Source organism: Chinchilla lanigera, unplaced genomic scaffold (assembly GCF_000276665.1).
Source record: "Chinchilla lanigera isolate Chin_1 unplaced genomic scaffold, ChiLan1.0 scaffold00029, whole genome shotgun sequence".
NCBI lineage: Eukaryota > Metazoa > Chordata > Mammalia > Rodentia > Chinchillidae > Chinchilla > Chinchilla lanigera.
In genome coordinates, this window is record NW_004955430.1 from 6403073 (window position 1) to 6423032 (window position 19960).

The 19960-nt window shown below is 37.4% G+C and overlaps 1 protein-coding gene across 5 annotated transcripts in view; it reads left to right on the forward strand.

Annotated features, from left to right (window-relative positions):
* Ccdc66 (coiled-coil domain containing 66) overlaps nt 1–19960 on the forward strand; it is a 37533-nt gene that overhangs the window by 451 nt on the left and 17122 nt on the right. For 2 of the 5 annotated variants that reach the window (XM_005387396.2, XM_005387392.2), the window contains exons 2-8: nt 2974–3038; nt 3683–3708; nt 12339–12783; nt 15099–15264; nt 15451–15554; nt 16755–16876; nt 17807–17908. In XM_005387396.2, the coding sequence (XP_005387453.1) occupies nt 2974–3038; nt 3683–3708; nt 12339–12783; nt 15099–15264; nt 15451–15554; nt 16755–16876; nt 17807–17908 (1030 nt within the window). Of the gene's footprint in view, nt 1–2973; nt 3039–3682; nt 3709–11584; nt 11713–12338; nt 12784–15098; nt 15265–15450; nt 15555–16754; nt 16877–17806; nt 17909–19960 lie in introns of those variants that run through there. The other 3 variants (XM_013515615.1, XM_005387397.2, XM_005387394.2) reach the window with 3 other exon arrangements.

The following is a 19960-nucleotide window of genomic DNA, read 5'->3' on the forward strand; positions in this document are numbered from 1 at the left end:
GCCCGCCGTTCCTTGCGGCCCGGGCGCGTTGCGGTCTTGCGGAACGTCGGGGCGCCCGGGTTTGACACCGGCCGGGCCGGGGACCGAGGCTCCCGGGCGATCGGCGTGCGGCGCCTCTCGGAAGCCTCATGTTTTCGGAAGATAAAAAGTCACCAGACCCAAACTTAAACCCGCATGTCGTCCGGCACATCAGTGCTGCTCACTGCAGTGCGGGGCTTTAAAAATAAATCTCCTCCTCGAGAGTTTAAAAGTGGAGTGCAGAATCGATACCTTGCAGTTTCTTTGAAAAGTCTTTGTTTTTCTTTTATGTTTTGGTGACGTTGCACCAGTGTAAACACAGAATGTCAATAACGCCACAACAGAGTAGTCCTTACAACCTACCCTTTCCCACGTCGTACCGTTAATAAGTACATTGAAGTAATTTGATTTCCCTCACCTGAGCGACCACTGCAGCTGTCACATTCTTCGTCAGAAATTTCCCAGCCTCTCTCCCTAGACTGCTGGATTTATTTAGTGGTTTATTTTACTAGTAGTGTATATTTGTGAGACATAATAATTACGTTCATCTTCTGAAATCGGTACATATACGTGTCGCATCTTAATCATTTTTACTACCTCTCTGCCCGCCCCCGTCTACTCCGCTTTCTAGATTCCTTTCCCATCCCCACAAAGTCTACCTCCCTGTTTGCTTCATCTGTCTTTTATTTTGCTCTTTAAATTATATATTGGGTTGGGGCTGGGAATATAGCTCAGTGGCATAAGCACTTGCCTGGCAAACCTGAGGTCATGGGTTCAATTCCCAGTACAAAAAAAAAATAATTATATATTGGGTTTCTAATGTAGCAGAAACCATATGATATTTAAGCTGTGTGTATGCTGTATTTCACTTAACATTATGGTCTCAAGGTACATCTGTTTTCCTAAGAATGACTCATTTATTCTTTATGGCAGAGTAGTATTCCATTGTGTACAAACACCATTTCCTTTATCCATTCATCTGTTGATGGACATAAAGGCTGCTTGCAAAGCTTAGCTATTATGAACTGTGCTATAAACCTGAGTGTGCGTGTATCATTGTACTATGATGCCTTTAATTCTTTTGGGAAGATACTTAGAAGAGGAATAGACTGGTCAAATGGAATTTCTACTTTTAGTTTCTTGAGAGCTCCATAATGATTTCCATAGTAGTTGTACTAATTTACGTTGTCACCAACAATGTAAAGTGTTGGTGCACACAGCCTCACGAGGATTTGTGTTATTAGTTGATATTTTGATAGTGGCCGTACTTTCTCAAGTGAGGTGGCGTTTCATTGTTGATTTAATTTGCATTTCTGTAGTGGCTAGAGATGTTGAACAATTTTCATGTGTTTATTGGACATCTGTACTTCATAGGGGAAGTGTCCGTTCAAATTAGTTGCCCATGTTTTGGCTGGGTCTTTCATTCTGACAGTCTAATTTTTTGTGTGTTCTTTGTATATTCTAGTCGTTTATCTATTTAGTCCTCTGAGGAGTAGCTGGCAGTTTTTTTCCCCTTTCTATAGGTTGTCTCTTCACTCTAGGTTGTTAAACAGCCGAAGCCTTTTAATTCCATATAGTTCCATTTGTTGATTGCTGGTGTTATTTCTTGTGCAATTGGGGTTCTATTCAGAAAGTCTGTGGCTATGTCTTCAAGAATTGTACTGGGCGGGGGATGTAGCTCAGTGGGTGCAGTGCCTGCCTAGCAAGCGGTGAGGCCCTGAGTTCAATTCCAGATACCCCTCCCCCGTCAAAAAAGAACTATACCTATTCTATCTTCCAGCAGATTCACTGTTTCTGTCTTAATATCTAGGTTGTTGATTCATTTTAATTTGAGATTAGTGTAGGGTGAGAGGCTTCTAGAGTTATTCTCTGCATGTGTATAACCAGTTTTCGCAGCACCATTTGTTAAAGAGGCTAATTTTTTTTCAGCAGATACTGTTGGCCCTTTTGTCAAAGTTCAGGTGGCTGATTGTGTCTAGGATTGCTTTTGCATCCTGTTATGCTCTACTGATTCACATGTCTGTTTTGGTGCAGTACCATGCTGTTTTTATCACTATACCTTTGTGGTTTTGTTTTGTTTTTTGGTTCTTTTTTTGCTTTTTTCCGGTATCGGGAATTAAACTCACGACCTTGCGCTTGCCAGGCAGGCGCTGTGCCACTGAGCTAAATCGCCAGCCCCTCACTATACCTTTGTAAATAGAACTTGAAATCTGAGATAGTGATTTTTCCTACGTTGTTCTTGTTGCTCAGGATTGCTTTGACTATTCTCCGTCTCTCCTGGCTCCATAAGGTTTTAGGATTGTTTTTTCTAGGTCTATGAAGTAGACTGCTTGGATTTTAATTTTATCCCTTGGACTTCATTTTTGTCCCTTTTAATATGTATTGACTTACATTTGTTTTTGTTTTTTTTTCTCCTTGTAAGATAGTGAATTACTATATGGATTGCTACTTTCGTTTTACAGACTTTTTAGTTAGGCCCTTAACAAATACACAATTATTGGGCAAGCTCTACTGTTCCTTTATGCTTGTGCTTTTGACATGCACATATAAAGGATCCTACTGGGATATATGTATGATATCATGTCATAGCACATATGAAGTATCACAGCATACAAAGTGAGGAGTTTTGGTAACTGCATTCTTTTTTTTCCAGGTTAGTTATGACTTAAAGGATGATATGCTAGCTGGCTTAATTAGTTAACAATAACAAAAATGAGGTTTCAAGTTAAAAATAACAATATCTTGTATTATTGAAGAGTTTTAAGAAAAAATTTCTCCCTGTAGTCCCCTCCCTTCTTAGCCTTAACTATGTCTTAAGTTAAGACTACCTCAGTATGTACAAGATTCTTACAAAAATTCAAAGGAACAGGTATACTTTCATGGTCCAAATGAATATATTTGGTTATTTAAAATGTTGCTATTTCTCAAAGATGACAATTTTCTTTTGTATTGCAGAGATGGTTTAAAGCTTGAAACTGAATTACTGGATGGGAAAACCAAGCTAATACTCTCTCCATATGGTATGCTGTGTTTCTGGAACTCTAAAGTGTTAACTTAAATGCATACGTAAAGGTTATAGCCATTTAACAGACTTTTTGCTTATAATAGAGTGGTATTTAAGTGATATTTTGAAAAAAGCTGTTTTCCCAAACTAATTTAAATTTACTTTTAGCCAAGTAAAGTCAGATTGCATCAGCGTTTACTATTGTAAATATTCAGATTTATAAAAGTTAATGTTGCATTGTATTTTGTGTATGATTTTATTTGTCCTTTGTATTTGCATACAGCAAATATTATTATTGGCTAATGCATGACGTAGATGAAATTTAGGTAATGATGTTCTTTGTGTATAAAGAAGGTATTGTTTGAATAAGTTAAATTTATCGTGAGACCACAGTTGCTAGAGTCATGTTTAGGATTAGTTTTCACATGCTCTACTTGGTGATCTTTCCTTCAAGGTATTCATCCCACTCCCCACTTATGTATCATTTTTTACCTTGAGAACATAACTGATATAAACAAAAATGCAGTAGGAATAAATACAGTAATTGAACTATAGTATAAAAGTTGGAATATGAGGCAGGTTTGAAGGTCAGTGCACTAATTAAAATCTTTTTTGACTGCTTTTGGTTTACAGATTAGTAATTTATTTTTTCTTTCGTAGAACATAGATCAAACATTTCTATGAAGGTAAGTCAAATGACTTTGACCTGATGTGTTTTCAAATGTAAAATGCATGGGTTTTTTCCCGGTGGTTTAAAGATAATTCCTGGAAAATATCAGAGTTTTTTTTTAGGGCTGTGGAATAATGGTGAGAAGTTGTTTTTAGGCTGGTCCTTTCGCAGAAACGCAGTTGCATTTTTTTCCCACCTAAAAGCCAAATAGAATCTCTTCTCTAGATCAGTGCTACCTAGTAAAGTTTCCTGTAAAGATGAAAATGTAAAATCATTGTTGGCCACATGACTTAAAATGTGGCTAATGGGCTAGTGTAGCCGAGGAACTGAATTTCTAATTTCACATAATCTTTAACTGCATTTTATTGCTACTGCACTAGACAGTGCAGTTCTAGAGATCTTTAAAAATAATCAGACTTTAAAACAAAAAGATTTTTTTCATACTGAGATTCCATTTGCCCACACCAAGAAGGAAATTTGATTAACAAATTCTTACATGCACGTAGCTTTCTCCTTTAAAAGATGACACTTGAACTTAGTAGTAATTTTCCTCTTTCAGGAGCCCATTCTGCCTCTTTCTACAAAATAGATGACCACTTTTAACACTTTTTTTTTTTTTTGCTTTTCCTTATTTTTCTCTTTTTTTAAATAAATATTGGCAGGAATTTCTCATCTTTTTGCATAACTGGCAGTAGCCACTCTGTCCTTTACCTTTGCAGTATCTTAAAATCTTCGTCAGTGGGTAGAATTAATTTGATGATGTAGCATTTTTCCCTTCAACTCTGAGCCCTTTATGGCTTTGTTATTTCCTCCAGGATAAGTCAAAGTGGAAAGTTAATTCAGTACATCAGAGAAATTCTATAAGCTACCTTCAGTTATTTCTATGTATGTATACATTAGTCTCTGTGTTCTGTGGTTTTGCTTTGTGTTTTTAGTACTTGTGGCCAGTGGTGTCTGAAAATAGTAAATGGAAAATTCAAGAAATAATACCAGTTTTAAATTGTGTATCATTTGGAGTAGTGTGATAAAGTCGCACTTTGTCCTGCCAGGGATGTGAATCATTCCAGTGTGTTCATACCTATTCAGTAGCCATCTCAGTTATGAGATTGACTGTTGAGTTCCAGCAGTGCTTGTTAGTAGAGTTTGGTCCCACCTTAGGTTTCAGATGTCCACTGGGAGTCTTGGAACATTGCCCCTATGGAGGAAATAGGGGAACTATGCAGACTACCATAGTCCCTATGGAGACTACCATGTAGTATACTGGTGATTACCTTGCATATTCCTTTAATCACAACACAGATGGTAAATGATGTCCTCTCCTTTCCCTATTAAAATATTCCAACTAACCACTTGTATTTGATTTTTGTCTTTTTTTTTTTTTTTTTTGGTTTTTCTCCGGTACCGGGAACCGAACTCACGACCTTGCGCTTGCCAGGCAGGCGCTTTGCCGCTGAGCTAAATCCCCAGCCCCCAACCACTTGTATTTGAGACATTACAAATACAGTGTCCTTTTTCAAACTTCTAGATGAAACGCTACTTGTGATGGTTTCTTTCTTACCCATCCTCTGTTCTCCTTCCACATGTTCCTTCTTCCTGCTTATGTCCTTAACAGATTTGTTGTAGTCGCTACACTTGGGAAGATATTTTATTGTCTTTTTAACCAACTCAACATCTGGAGATCCTCTTTCAGTCCTATAATAAAGTTGCTAGTCTTAGACTTTTGGTAGAATCATTATAAAATTGTGTCTACTACGTATGGGTATTTTATCTTAGTTTTTTTTCTTCTTAGTATCAGTGTGTTCTCAGTAGATGTTTATCTTAATTTATGTACTGTGTTAAAGCAAACTGGGTTCACTCTGTTGCATTTAGGACTTCACAGTAGTGACCTAACCTTCTAATTGTTTTCAAAGAGCTTCTCTTTGCCATATTCACGGGAGTTGCAGGGATCCTTTTCCTTCGTGTTTTGCTCTTTACAAACAGAATCAGTAATACTTGTCTTTTGTGTTTTAATTACTTTTTCAAACCTCTTGAGTGTCACAGTGCCACATTTATATGTTGAATTCTCTTTTTTGTAAGTTAGTCATAAATTTTCTCAACCAAGGTGCTCTACTGGGATAAACAATTGAGTGACTATGAGGCCGACAATTTTGTTTTCCCCATTTCTTGTAGGTTCAATTACTGTCATTTCCACAATGTGTTTTTAAAACAGCTGAACTGTATTCTTTTTTTTTTTTTTTTTTTTTTTTTTGGTTTTTCTCCGGTACCAAGCTGAACTGTATTCTTATCACATGTAGTTAGAGTGCTTTCCTAATTTTATCAAAAGCTCTTCTGAATTCTTTTTCAGTCTTCATAATGAATATGAAGTAAAGATGGTTACCAGCCTAATTTCTTATGCTTATTGGAAGAGAAATGGAGGAAATAGAAATGATTTTGTCTTGTGACTAGTTTATAAAAATAATGGACTCTGAAACTTTCATACTTAAGATAGTCTCAAAAATAATTTGAAATATAAAACATTAAGAATATTTTTGACCAGTTGTGGTCATACTCACCTGTAATCTCAGCAACTTGGAAAGTTGAAACCAGAGGATTGCTTAAGCCCAGGAATTCAAGACGGACCTGAACACCATAAGCCAGACCTCATCTCAAAAAAGGAAGAAAAAATTTTTCATGGATATTTTTACACGTGAGAATCAGTAACATGTTAAAGGATATGTACAATATTATGTGCATTTTATATTTAAAAACATTACTTTTGGGCCCCAGCACTAGGGAGGCTGAGGCAAGAGGACTGCTGTGAAGTTGAGGCCAGCCTAGGTTACAAAATGAGTTTAAGGCCAGCCTGTAAACTACAACGCAAAGCCTTGTCTCAAAAAGACAGAAACAAAAAAAGCATATCATTTTTCTTTGATTCCTTTTGACAGATTTTTGTCCTGTATAAATTGTGAAATGCCAGTATTAAACAAATGTGTTCAACATTGTCTTTATAATGTTGTGAAAAATATGGATAGAATTAAAACTACGTAAAAGAGTTAACATGTGTACAAAGTCCTCATTTGGTCAATTAAAATTAATCTCATCCAGGAAATACCTGGGAAGTAATTTCAGCTAGGTTGCTTTTTCTTATTTAATAATCTGAACATAATTGATACTAGAGTGATGGAAAAGAGAAATGAGAAGTTTTCAAGATACATTAAAGCAATGCACATAATTCATAGTTTGAGATACACTGATATAAACCAATTTAATGGAAAACTGAAATGCTCAACTATTCCCAGACAAGGTCCATATGAATCAAAAGAAGGGTAAGATCAGTAGAAGCTGTAGTAGTTGGAAACATACGGAGGTGGTAATACTCATCTGCTTAAGTGCATTCTGCTGATAATTTGCTTAATTCATTAAGAATGACTTGCCATTGTCTAAAAATTAGAAAATCTAATGTAAACTTTGGCAGTCTAGAGCCTCCTGAAATATGGGATAACTTAGCAATGGTTGAGATTCCTTTTTGGTAATGTAGAGTGGTTGTGTGTATTGCCTATCTGCTTTAGATGGGAAGAATGCACTTGCATTCATCCTAGTTCCCATCCTGTCTAGTTTATGGTAGGTATTTGAGTTTGCTACCCTTTGCTTAGAGAGTTCCCATATATTAAACTAGCTGCAGGGATGAGAAGGTAGAAATACATTTTACAGTCAGATACTGGTATTATCAAAAACGTAAACCCAGATATAAACAGGACCAGGTGAGGAAGATAATAAAGAGACCTAGTGGTTGTGTTTTGAAACGTAGGGTGAGATGTAATTGGTTAATTGGTAACTGTGGTTATTTATATATTATGGGGTTTCTTGAAAGACGAGGGAAATTTGGATAAGCTAGGTGGAAGTTTTTATGGCTTCTAATGCACTCATTGTTTGTTTTTGGTTTGGTACCGGGAATCAAACTTAGAACCTTGTGCTTGCCAAGCAGGCGCTTGTGCCGCTGAGCTGTATCCCCGGCCCTCTAATCCACTCTTTGATGTCAAGAATATCTTCTTACTCATTTTTATATCCCAACACTTTTCCCATAGTGGTGAGCACATAAAAAGCAACACTTATTTTAGTAAATGATTATTGAATTCTTTTAGGTTATAGAAATGTACAGTGGATTATGGAAGCTAGATGAGCAAGCTGAGTAATCTGGCTGTGGTGATGAAAACCTAAACTCAGGTTTGCCATCATGTAACTGATAAGGAAAAGATACTTGGGGGAAGAAACAATATTTGCAGATAAGCAAAGAAAGGCCTGAAGGAGGAGGTTCTAAAGTGACTTCATGGTTCCTGGCCTGGGCTTAGAATAGTAGGGCCGCAGAAATGGAATATTTTGGAAAAGGGACGTCATTTGAGAGCAAGAGATAAGGAATTTAATTGCATAAGTAGAACAGCTGAGCACACTGGGCCAAGATTTATTGCACAAGTACTCTTTCATTATCTCATTTGTTTGTTCTAGGTACTGGTAATACAGGGGTGAGCAAAACAGGCAAAAACCCCTGCCTACAGAGCCTGTGGTAGGCAAGCTATGATGAGTGAACACTAGGCAGAATAGGTGCTATAATACAAAGAGTGCTAGGAAAAGTTGGGCATAATAGTGCATGCCTGTAATCTCAGTACTCTGAAAGTCTGAGGCAGAATGATGCACATTTGAGCCTGGACAACTCAGTGATTTAGTGAGACGCTGTCTCAGTGTAAAAAAAGGAAAGACTGCTGGGGATGTAGTCAGTGTGAAAGCTGTGGGTTTAGTTGCCAGAACTGAAAAGGGGAAAAAAGTGCCATGAAGGAAAAATGAGAGGGAAGGACATGATCAGTGTACTGGTTTAGCCTTCTTTAGGAGTGCGAAAGAAGCAGGCCTGTGGGTAGAACAGGGTGGTCAGGGAAAACCTCACTAAGCAGCTGATATTTGAACAAAGATTGGAAGGAGGCGAGGAAATGAATCATGTAGAACCTGAAGGAACAGTGTTTAGGTAGAGGGATGGATTAGTGCTAAGGCTTTGTTGAGTTCAAAGAGCAAGAAGCATGTGGCTGAAGAGAAAATTAGGTCACCTCTGAGAGATACTGGGGGAAGAGAAGAAAGGGAAGAGGAAGCATTTGTCGATGAGGACTATTTAGATCATTGGAAGTTTAACTTTGCCTCCAACCAAGATGTAAAAGCCACAAGAGACTTGTGAAGGTAGTGACACAGTCTGACTTCAGTGTTAAGGTAATTACTGTAGCTGCTGTGCTGCAAGTGGACTGAGGAGCTAGGATTTCAGGTAGAAGGCCTGGTGGCGATTTAGTGAGTTAGTAGCTTGGAGCAAGGGAGTAAAAAGGGATATGTTTTGAAGATGCAACAAAATAGTGTTTGACAACAGCAGGTGTGGCATATGAGAAAGAAGTCAGATAGAGCTGCACTTTTTTGGATGTGAGCAACTGAGATGATAAAGTAACTGAAGTGGTGAAGAAGTTAAGTAGCGGGGCCGGCATATAGCTCAGCAGCAAGAGCGCTTGTCTGGTAAACGCTGTGTTCGGAGTTTGATTCCTAGTACCAAACACACAGTAAATGTCATGTTTTAGCTGGGCGTGGTGGCGCATGCCGTTAATCCCAGCACTCCGGAGGCTGAGGCAGGAGGATCGTCGCGAGTTTGAGACCAGCCTGGGCTACAAAGTGAGTTCAAGCCTGAACTACATAGTGAGACCCTGTCTCAAAAAGACCAAAAAAAAAAAAGTTATGTAGGGGAAAAAAGGAGATGAGTTCAATTTTGTTTATTTATTTATTATTTTTTATTTTACTTTAAAGAGTAAAAGAAGGATAACATAGTAATAGGGGGGCTTCCCGAATTACAGACAAAGTGGTAGAAAATTATCATTGGTTGTTGCTTTACATATTGTTATCTACAAGATAGTTTCTCAGGAAAACAAATAGATAATAGTGAGTTACAGACAAAAGTGGTAGGAGATTATCAATGGTTGCTGTACTGTACTTTGGTATCTTCAAAGTGGTTTCTAAAGAAAATAAATAGAGCTATACATGAGTGACCTATTGAATAATCATTAACTATTCTCAATGGTGGTTGTGGGAAACACATAGTAATAAACATACATCCATTTATGGAATAGCATAGGAACAATACAAACATTACAGAGTTATGGACAGAATAGTAGGAAAATATCAGTGGCTGCTGTTATACATGGTAGTATCTTCAAAGTGGTTTCTCAGGAAGACAGAGATATGCAGAAAGATCTAACAAGTAGTTACAGCCTAAGGTTGTGAAAAATAGCACATTACCTCCTCACCAGTGACTCCTTTGACTGAGATGTGACGGCTGGAAGGTCAGGACTGAAAAGAAGGACCGAGAGACTTGCACCTGTGTCTAGCAACAGGCTGTTTTCTTTTTCCTCTATAGTCATGATTACCCGGGGCTCCTCCATGGAGATGTACTTATTTTTGTTTGTTTGTTTTTGTTTTGGTACCAGGAATCGAACTCAGAACCTTGCAATTGCCAGGCAGGTGCTTGTGCCACTGAGCTATATCCCTGGCCCCTCAATTTTGGACATACTAAATTTGAAATGTCTTTTAGAAACCTAGTGAAAGTGTTGGATAGTCAGGTAGAACCTAGAGTGAGAGGAGAGCAGTGCTGGAAGACAAACTGGGGAGTTGTCAACACAAGTGAACATTTAGAGCCAAAAGAATAAATGAAATTACCAGTTAAATGAAATGAACAGTACTGCCTTGTGCCTGAGCTCCCCTAAGAGGTCTGGGAGATGAGAAGCCAGCAAAGACTAAGACTAAGAAGCAGGATCATGGATTTCTAGAAGTGAAGCAGAGCAAGTGTTCCAAAGGGTAGTCACTTGCAGCAGACGCAGCTTATAGTTCAAGTAAGATGAAGATTTGAGAATTGATTACCAGACTTAATGTAAAAGTTATTAGTAACCCTGAACAGTTTTGAGGGGGGTAGTGTGAGTGAAAGCCTGGTTGAAATGGGTTTACAGGAGGTGAAAAGACAACATGGGATCCCAAATTGTTTAAGATAGTAAAATAGTAGTGTGTTTGTATGCAGACAGTTGTGATCCAGCAGAAAAGTTTAGGATTCAAGAAATAGCAAAGAATCACTAGAGAGCTCTTTTGAGAAAGAGGGTTGTACAATTTTATACAAGTAACAGGAGGGCAAGTAGTTTCATGGGCATAGATGCTGGTGCAGATTCGATGTCAAAACTGCAGTTTTCTTTTAATACAGTACTTCTCTAAGATTTTCAGTGAAATATTAAATAAGATCATCTATTGAGGATGGGAGAAAGTAATAAGGGTTTTGGGGGTAGAGGTTGAATAATTACTATTATTAAAGGATGAGAGAGAAAGAGACTTGGGAAATATATGACTTCCAAGTAACATTAAGAGTCCAGTTGCTGGTCTTGATTTTAAGTATAAAGTGAAATCAGGTAGCATGGGTGTGTTGTTTTCCTCTTTTGGTGCATTTTACTTATCTGGAAGTAAAAGATCGTGCAAGATTTGGGATTTGCTGTGTGTGCGTGACAAGCGCAGAATAAAGGAGAAAAGAATGGAAGAGATGATTTTTGTTTTACTGTGGAATTTAATATTGTTCAGAAGGAAAGTGAGAGCGAGAGAGAGGTAGTAGGATGAGCAGATTCCAGATCCTTTCAGAGTTAAAAGAACTTTTGGAAATGAGATATGGGAGGAAGTGAGTTGGAAAGAGTGAGGTGGGTGGTGGTCATTATCCAGTGCTGGGAGCATTACAGTTATGGGTAATTACGAGGTCAATATAAAATGTCACTATAAGAATGAGTGAGGTACAGTAGCATGGAGAGCAACAGCATAGGACAGTTATGGAGAACCTTTTAAAACTTTCATTAATATATAACCAACAGCGCCCTGAGGCACGCATGCCATAGGTTCACCAACACTGACACAGGAGCAGAGTCTGAGGAAATAAAGGGCAGAACATGGGAAGATTGATCTACGTGAATGTGAAGGCATCAAAATCCAGCTGGGCAAGGTAGTATATGCCTATAATCTCAGCTACTCAGGAGGCTGAGGCAAGAGGATTGCAGGCTCAAGGCCTGCCTGAGCAATTTACTAAGACCCTTTCTCAAAATGTTTCACAAGGGCTGGAGTTCAGTGGTAGAACATTTGCCTAGCATTTGCAAGACACCTGGGTTCAATTCCCAGGAAAACACACACACACACACACACACACATACATACATACATACATACATACATACATATGAATTCTGTTAGAGGATGACCAAAAAGCTAAGATACTGAAGAAAGAAAGGCTAGTAACCTATGGGTCTAGAGATGCATGTAAAGAAAAGGGACAGTGTGTAATGAGAATGGTGTCATGTAATGACCAAAGCTGGAATAGAATGGAGATGCTGTGTAACAAATAGAAAAAAAAGTTTATCTGTATTCTTAGCTGGAAGTAAAATAATTCCTACTTGTTGATTAAGCTTTCAAGTGAAAATTCACAAAGTTTAGCATTAATTTCTTATGGCATTATTATTTAAATAGCAAAATAAAAAAGTTTAGAGGGCTGATTTGTCACAGATTATGTAAATAAAGATAATCGTTGATTTTCCGTGGATTGTTACAAAGAATAAGCTCCTGGTGTTTTAACAGATGGGCAATAAGACCAAGATCGCAAAATGTCCCTTAAAAATAAAACAACCTAAAAACAGTCTAAAGTCAACACAAGATACTTTTATTGGGAGCGAAAAACCTTTGCAAAAGAAGACAGTTGGTTTGGAAACTTCACAAGCAAGAGGTGAAAAAAGTAGAATGGCAGTCTCTCCCACTCAGGATTTGCGTAAGCCATGTACAGATGACGACTGTTGTCTCAACCGAAGAGAGATTTCACCTGCAGCCTCTAATATGCAGAAGACTCGAAACACAGGTACATCTCTAGGAGCTAAACAGAAGCCTTGCAAAAAGCACATCATAGCTGAACATGTGAATAGCAGTTTGGTGTGTCTTACACAAGAGCAACTACGACAGATTTTGATGACTGTAAACCAAGGGAAGGGATCTATTTCCCTGACTGAGAGTGAAAAGGAGGAAGAAACAAGTAAGACTTTTCTTAAATTTTATTGAATAGTTTTCTTGTCTGTGCTTTAGAATTTCAAATTCAACTGCCTTTGTGTGAACTAAAATCTAATTCTCTTTAACATGTGACAATCTTTTCAAGTCATTATTGTGGAAGACTTTGTACGATATGCCAGATTACTTTTATAGTTGTAATATGCCATATTTTAAGGTTCATACCCAAAGTACTACTCTTACATGGTATAGACAAGAAATTTGGTCTCTGTGGAGTCCAGAAGAAATCTTAATACAAAAAACTCTTGTACTTATTTTAGAACTTTTTTTTTAATGCCAGAAATCGAACTCGGGACCTTGCACTTGTCAGGTAGGTGCTGTGCTGCTGAGCTATATCCCCGGCCCTTATTTTAGAAATTAGGAGGCTTTTGTTATATGTAAAATAATTATATAAAAACAGTGGTTTTTAAAAACCCCTTTAGGTGTTTCTAGTGAAAAGTAAGGGAGCCCAGGTGTGAGGATTTAACGTGAGTTGCTAAAAAGACATTGCTTTCCTGGGCCCTGTATTTGCTTTTCCCATCCCTCAATTTGTGCGAAGGCTTGGTGGTAACTGTTGCTGTTCTTTTCTAATTTTTATTTCTTCTTAGGACACGTTTGCAGCCCATAATGATCACATTCCTCATGGGGAGCCGGAGCATGCACATAACACCTTAATGCTCTATTCATCCCCTTTCCCCTTTGTCCCTCCCTCCATCTCTTGGTCCCCTTCCTACTTGCAAAAGATCTATTTCCTGGGCAGCTATTATTTTGATCTTTATATTTTAGGTTTCTCATATAAAGAGAAACCACGTGCTATTATTTAAACTTGTTGTCTGACTTACTTTGCTTAACATTACGGCCTCCAGGTGCATCTATTTTCCTACAGATCACTCAAGGTTTTCTTTGTGGGAGAGTAGTGCTCACTGTCTATAAACACCATGTTCATTCTCTTTCTCTATCACATGTCGATGGGCATGTAGGCTGCTTCCAAGGCTTAGCTAGTATGAACTGTACTGCTATAAACATGAGCATGTACATGTCAGCAGAGTGTGATTTCTTTTAACTCTTTTGGGAAGATACCTAGAAGTACTGTTTTTTAATGAAGGTAAAACAGACTTATTCACAGAAGTAGTAGTAGAATATTAAATGTTTTGTTTCCAAACTAAGACATTGTATTATGTTATAAAAGCTTTCTAATTTCAGCCTTAAGCTAAGAAGCTGAGTATGGGGGCAGTAGAAATGTCATTAAAGTCATTTCCCATGGAAAGCTAGGGCTATAGCTCAGTGGCACAAGCGCCTGCCTGGCAAGCGCAAGGTCTTGTGTTCTATTCCCAGTACCGAAAAGATTTCCCATGGAGAGGCCTCAGAGCTAGTTTGGGGCCAGGTAATTCCTATACATTCCCAAGATTTTTACAGTACAATATTTTGCCCTCTCTTACTCTAGATTATTCTTTGTAAAATGAGGGAACTTATTTGTCTTTAAGGCTAGAATGCTAACTTAGAGAATAATTTATTGGGCATAATGAGAGATAATATCAAAAAAGTTTTAAAACACATTTTGAAGTTGTGCCTTGTGGCACACCTGTAATCCCAGCTACGAGAGGATGAAGTTAGAGGATTGCATATGTGTCTCAAATAAAGTAAAAAATAAAAAATGGATAGGGGTGTTGGGGATGTAGCTTAGTGCTAGAGCCCCTGGAGGCCTTGGGTTCAATCCCCATTACTGCCAAAAATAAACGCAAAACTATACACTTTGCCTAATCATGTAATAACTTGCATATGAGATATGCTGTCTCTTCATTGAGATAGCTAGCACATTCAGGAGGACTTAGAACAACTTTTCATCCAGCGTATGAGCTCTTTATAAAACCACTTGGTTTAGCTATTACAGTGGGGGCATAGAGACAACAGTTCATAAAAAAAAGTGCCACTGATTCCACAGCTAAATGAGAAAAATAAGGCTAAGGTAACATATTAAGTAAGTTATTTCCCACTTAGGTTGTGATTTGTGTTATAATTTATATTATTAGTAAAACTGTATTACAAGAATAAATGGAGCTTTGTTTTTCCATTGTTGCTTTTTTCTTTCTTGATGTAAGAAATTGAATGTCTGTTGCTATGAACAAGCCGTTTAATCTTTGGGCCTCACTTCCTTTTTTTTTTCTGATAGCCACCTCAGGGATTGTTGTGAGTTAAATTATGAAATGTATAAAACTATTTAAACTGTATAGCAGAATGCCTAGGTAAGGTATTGCAGTAGACGTAATTTACTATTAATTTTAAAACATGCATTTTACTTCCTAGGTCAGGATAGACTACATTTAAACAGTATTCTTAATCAGCCAAAGAAAGAGAACACTATAGGATTACTGAAAGAAACTGATGCTGTTTCATCTGTCCCAAATGAAAACAAATCTGTTGTTAATAAAAACCGGGAGACATCTACACGATACGAGCAGAAAGTCATTGTGTATGTAACTTACCTACTGTTACGGGGTCATCTGGGGAACATGAGTTTGCTTTTGCTTTATTTGCATGTAAATATTTACTCTGAAGACTTAGAACTATTTAAAACCTTGTTACTTAGTACTCTGCAGTTACTCATGCAGAAATATATAATGATAAGATTTGTTATTTTTTTGTGTTTTTACTTTAGGGGGAATGAATGGAAGCCAGCTGACATTTTCACTACTCTTGGTGAAAGGGAACGCGATAGAAGTTTATTGGAAGCAAAAAAAGCCCAGTGGAGGAAAGAGCTAGGTATGTAATTTTTGTACCTTTTATTATACTTTTGTTGGTTTATGGATTATATAATGAGGAGGAAATATAATCCCAGTACCACATACCCTAGATCCAGCCACCTCTGAAAAGCCCCACCTGTAATAACATGAGGCTTTCAGGGGGACATCTAGATATAAATCTTAATACCCTGAGACTCTAATAACAAAAAAAATGTAGAACTTGTATTAGAGTCATGAGTTATTTTACAGTTACTTTGTTAATAACTAAGAACACCCATTGATTGTTAGATTAAAGATCTAGATACCGCAATTTGGAAAATATGTGCCTTAGCATGTGTACCTCTGAAGGACAGATTTACAGTACTAAAAGCATGAGACAGCCTCCCCTCCACGCAGCTGGCAAGTCCTGTGACACAGTCACTAACTCCGATAGGAAGGATGGTTTAGAAAAAGAAATGAGCAGAGAAATAAGGAATTAATTGATATTAGAAGTCAAGATAATAGAGGGATGAAGAAATTAAGTTTGTGATAGTAGTATCAGAAGGACATCTCTTTAAGTCATGCTGTCATTAATTAATTGTCTTGGAATTTAAAATTTAAGTGTGTACCTCTGAATTTTGTATTTAAAGAACTGTTAATGATTTGAGGCTTAGTTTTGATTGTATCTGTTAGATGTAAGTTTTTAAAAACATTTTGAGAAATTATGGAAAATAATGACCAATGTATTTACTTTGTGATAGAAAACTAAGCACAATTATTCTCATTTTTCAGAAGAAACTAAGGTTCAGACAGGATGACATTTTGCCCACGGTCACATAGTTTGGAAGTGCTTGAACTTGAAGTTGACCCCATTGTTCTCTGCCTTCAGAGGTCTAGGTTTTAATTCTCTTACCAATAACTAAATGAATGAATAGGAAAAGAGAACATCAGCACAATTAATGTAATATAAACTAAGTTATTCTGCAAAATTGTTCCATATTAATAATTGTAATAAAAACTAATGTTCTTATATCCATTTGTGCTGTATTTAAACTGGGTTCTGATTGTTTTACTTCATATCCCTAAAAATTCTTCTCTACTTTCTGAGTTAATATCCCTAAAAAACAATTTTTGTTAAATCTGTGTTGGAATCTGAACTCTTTAAGAAGGTCATGATTTGTTTACATGATTCTTTTCTTACAGTTTTTGTACATTTTTTAAAAAAGGACATTATTTACAGATGAACAGGTTGCTTTAAAGAAGAAAGAAAAAGAAGCTTCTGAAAAACAGAATAATTCTTGGGAAAAATCTGAAAATGATAAAATAACATGGGACAATCTTCAGATTCTTGACCGATCTATGGTAAGAGTATGAAAATCAAATGTTCTGCCTGATTATGTCTTCACACATCTTAACAGAAGACATGTCACTTACAACTTTTCAAGTGTTCGAGCAGTGCAGGTGAACCTGTAGAACTTTGAGTGATAAAGGTGGTCTGCTGCAGCGTGCGTGCCAGAGGTTTGCCACCACTGTGCTAGGGTACTCACATCACAGAGGTCATTTTAAAAGCTCATTTACTAAAAACAAAATAAAACAAAAACTCTTAGAGCTTGTTGTGGTAGCACGTGACTGTACTCCAGGCACTCTAGGAAGCTGAAGCAGGATATAAATTCAAGCCCAGCGATAGCAACTTAGTGAGACCGTGTCTCAAAAAGAAAGAAAGAAAAATATATAAAAAGGCATGCTGTCACGCTAATTAAAAAATTAAAAAGGGCTGAAGATGTAGTTCAGTAGGAAGGCCATGTTTTAATATAGTATTTTTGCCAGATGTGATGGCACATGCCTGTAATTTTAGCACTTGGGGAGGCTGAGGCAGGAGGACTGTTGCAAGTTAGAGACCATCCTGGGCTACAAAGTAAGCTCAAGGCCAGCCTGAACTGCATAGTAAGACCCTGTCTCAAAAAGACACACACACACAATTTTTAAATTTAGTTATGATTTGAACTAGTTTCTGTTTGTATTCTATAACTTGTTTTCCCATGTTAGGTGAGTGTTGAAGTCCCAGGCACTTCCTTTAGGCTTCTATAGAGAGATGCAGTTTTTTAAATGGCACAAAAATCTGCCACTAGCTACAGGATACCCATGAGAAGGTTATCATATCATCCATAACTATGTATGTATCAAACATAACTATATATCAAGTATCCTTTGGGTAGTGCTTTTGTGATGTTTAAATTTGATGATTTTAATTGGAGGTAAAGAAAAACTGCCCTTGTTTTTTATCGTTTTTAGACTTCTGCTGGCTCTTCAGATGTTCTGTCACAGTCTCCTTGTCAGGTTATAGTGGCCCAGGCTGATGGGCCTTCATTACATAAAGCTAGTCAGATTTTAGAGGTAAGCTCGAAGTGTCATTACTTTGAATATGTAATCCCTTTAGTCCTTGATTTCTGTATGAACTGTTTTCCTTAAATGAGTGATTCTACTTTTTTCTTTTAATTACAAATGAACTTTTATTGTATTATTGTATTTGTATTATGTAGCTCCTTAAATATGTCTTATTATGTGTATATGAATAAGTGAATTTTGTGATTAGTCTTGGGTCTATCTCCAGAATGTTTTATTATATATAAACGAATCCCAAAATCAAATCTGATCTGAAACACTTCTAGTCCCCAAGCATTTCAGATAGAGATACTCAACTTGAACCATTAGAAGTGGTGATGCAGGTCTGTAATCTCAGCATTATGGAAGCCTGAAGCAGGAAGATTATAAATTTGAACCCAGCCAGGGCAAGCACGACCCTGTCTCAGAATAAAAATGGTTGGGGATTTAGTTCAGCACGAAGGCCCTGGGTTCAGTTCCCAGTACTGCCACAAAAACAAACAAACAAAAAAACCACCAGAAGTCTGCTTTGTTTCCTTGTTTTTTGGCCTTTTCTTACTAGGCATTTTTTACTGTAAAATTGGTTGGATTCCAGTTTTTTAAGTTGAATAAGCTGGTAGCTTCCCTTATGTGATAACCATATATACATGAGAAAATCAAAGTATCATTTGCTTGCATTGTAAGTGACCAAACACTGCTTTACCTTTCATCATTTATTTCTCATGTTAATAGAATTATGAGGTTGACCATCACTTTTTTAAAACTCTGAAAACAGTATTGATAGACCCTAAATGGGTAAAACTGGTTCTTATATGAATGATTTAATATGGTTGTAGAAGAATACATTAAAATGTAAGCTGCAGCCAGGCATGATGGCACACACCTGTAATACTAAATACTGGGGAGGCCAAGGGTCACAGGTTAGAGCCCAGCCTGGGCCACACAATGAGACCCTGTCTCAAAAAATAAACATGAGTTCCGTAAAGACCCTGTTCACTGTTACACTTCCTGTATCTAGACCAGTGCTGGACACAATGGAAAAGGTTAGAACAGCGATGGTGAATCTTTTAGTTTTTGGTGATACCAACGGCCCGGTGCAGCAATGTGCCTGCCGTAAGTGCACCGCTACTGGTTTAGAACATATTACTGAGAGAGAACAGTCAAGTCTGTAATGAGTTGGAATGGGTCATTCATCTCAGCTGTCCTTCTCTCTTCCTGATTCTCATTTCTTCTCCTTCACTTGAATTTTCCAAGTTAACAACTTTGTATTCTCACCCATATTGTTTACTTAGGCACTCTTTAAGACTGCAGTTTAAAACTCATTTTTAAATTCAATTATAGTATCAGCATTTTTGAACATACCTGACTTTAATGAACACTTAGCTTTCCCTAATGACTAGCCCTCACTGGAAACCTCTCAAGAGGGTGTATTCTAATGTACTCTTTAATGTGGAATAGAAAGTGAGGCTGTCATTCTGCTAGCTTCTGATTACTACCGCTATAACTCTGCAGTTGGCCAAAGAAAAGTTCTTGTTTTCTTTTTCCTCTTTTTGAGACAGGGTCTCATTATGCAGTTCAGGCTGGCCTTGAGCTCACTTTGTAGCCCAGGTTGGGTTCAAACTCACAACGATCCTCCTGCTTCAGCCTCCCCCTGCCTCAGCTTCCCAAGTGCTGGGACTACAGGTGTGCGGCACCATGCCCAGCTTGAAAAGTTCTTAACATTTAAAAAAGTTTTTCTTCTTTAAAAAAATTTTTTTTGTGGTAAAATATGCGTAAACCTAACCTATTAACCATTTTTAAGTGTACAGTTCAGTGGCACTAAGTACATTCACATTGTTGCGCAACCATTACTACTGCCCATCTTTTGAACTTATCATCATCCCAGACTGAAAGTGTACCCACTAACAGTAACTCGTTTCTTCCTCTTCCAATCCTCTGGCAGCCACCCTTCTACTTTCTGTGTGTATGAATTTGACCTTTCATATAAGTGGAACCATACCATATATGCCCTTTTATGAAAGGCTTATTTCACTTAGCATAATGTCTTCCAGGCTATTTTGACTA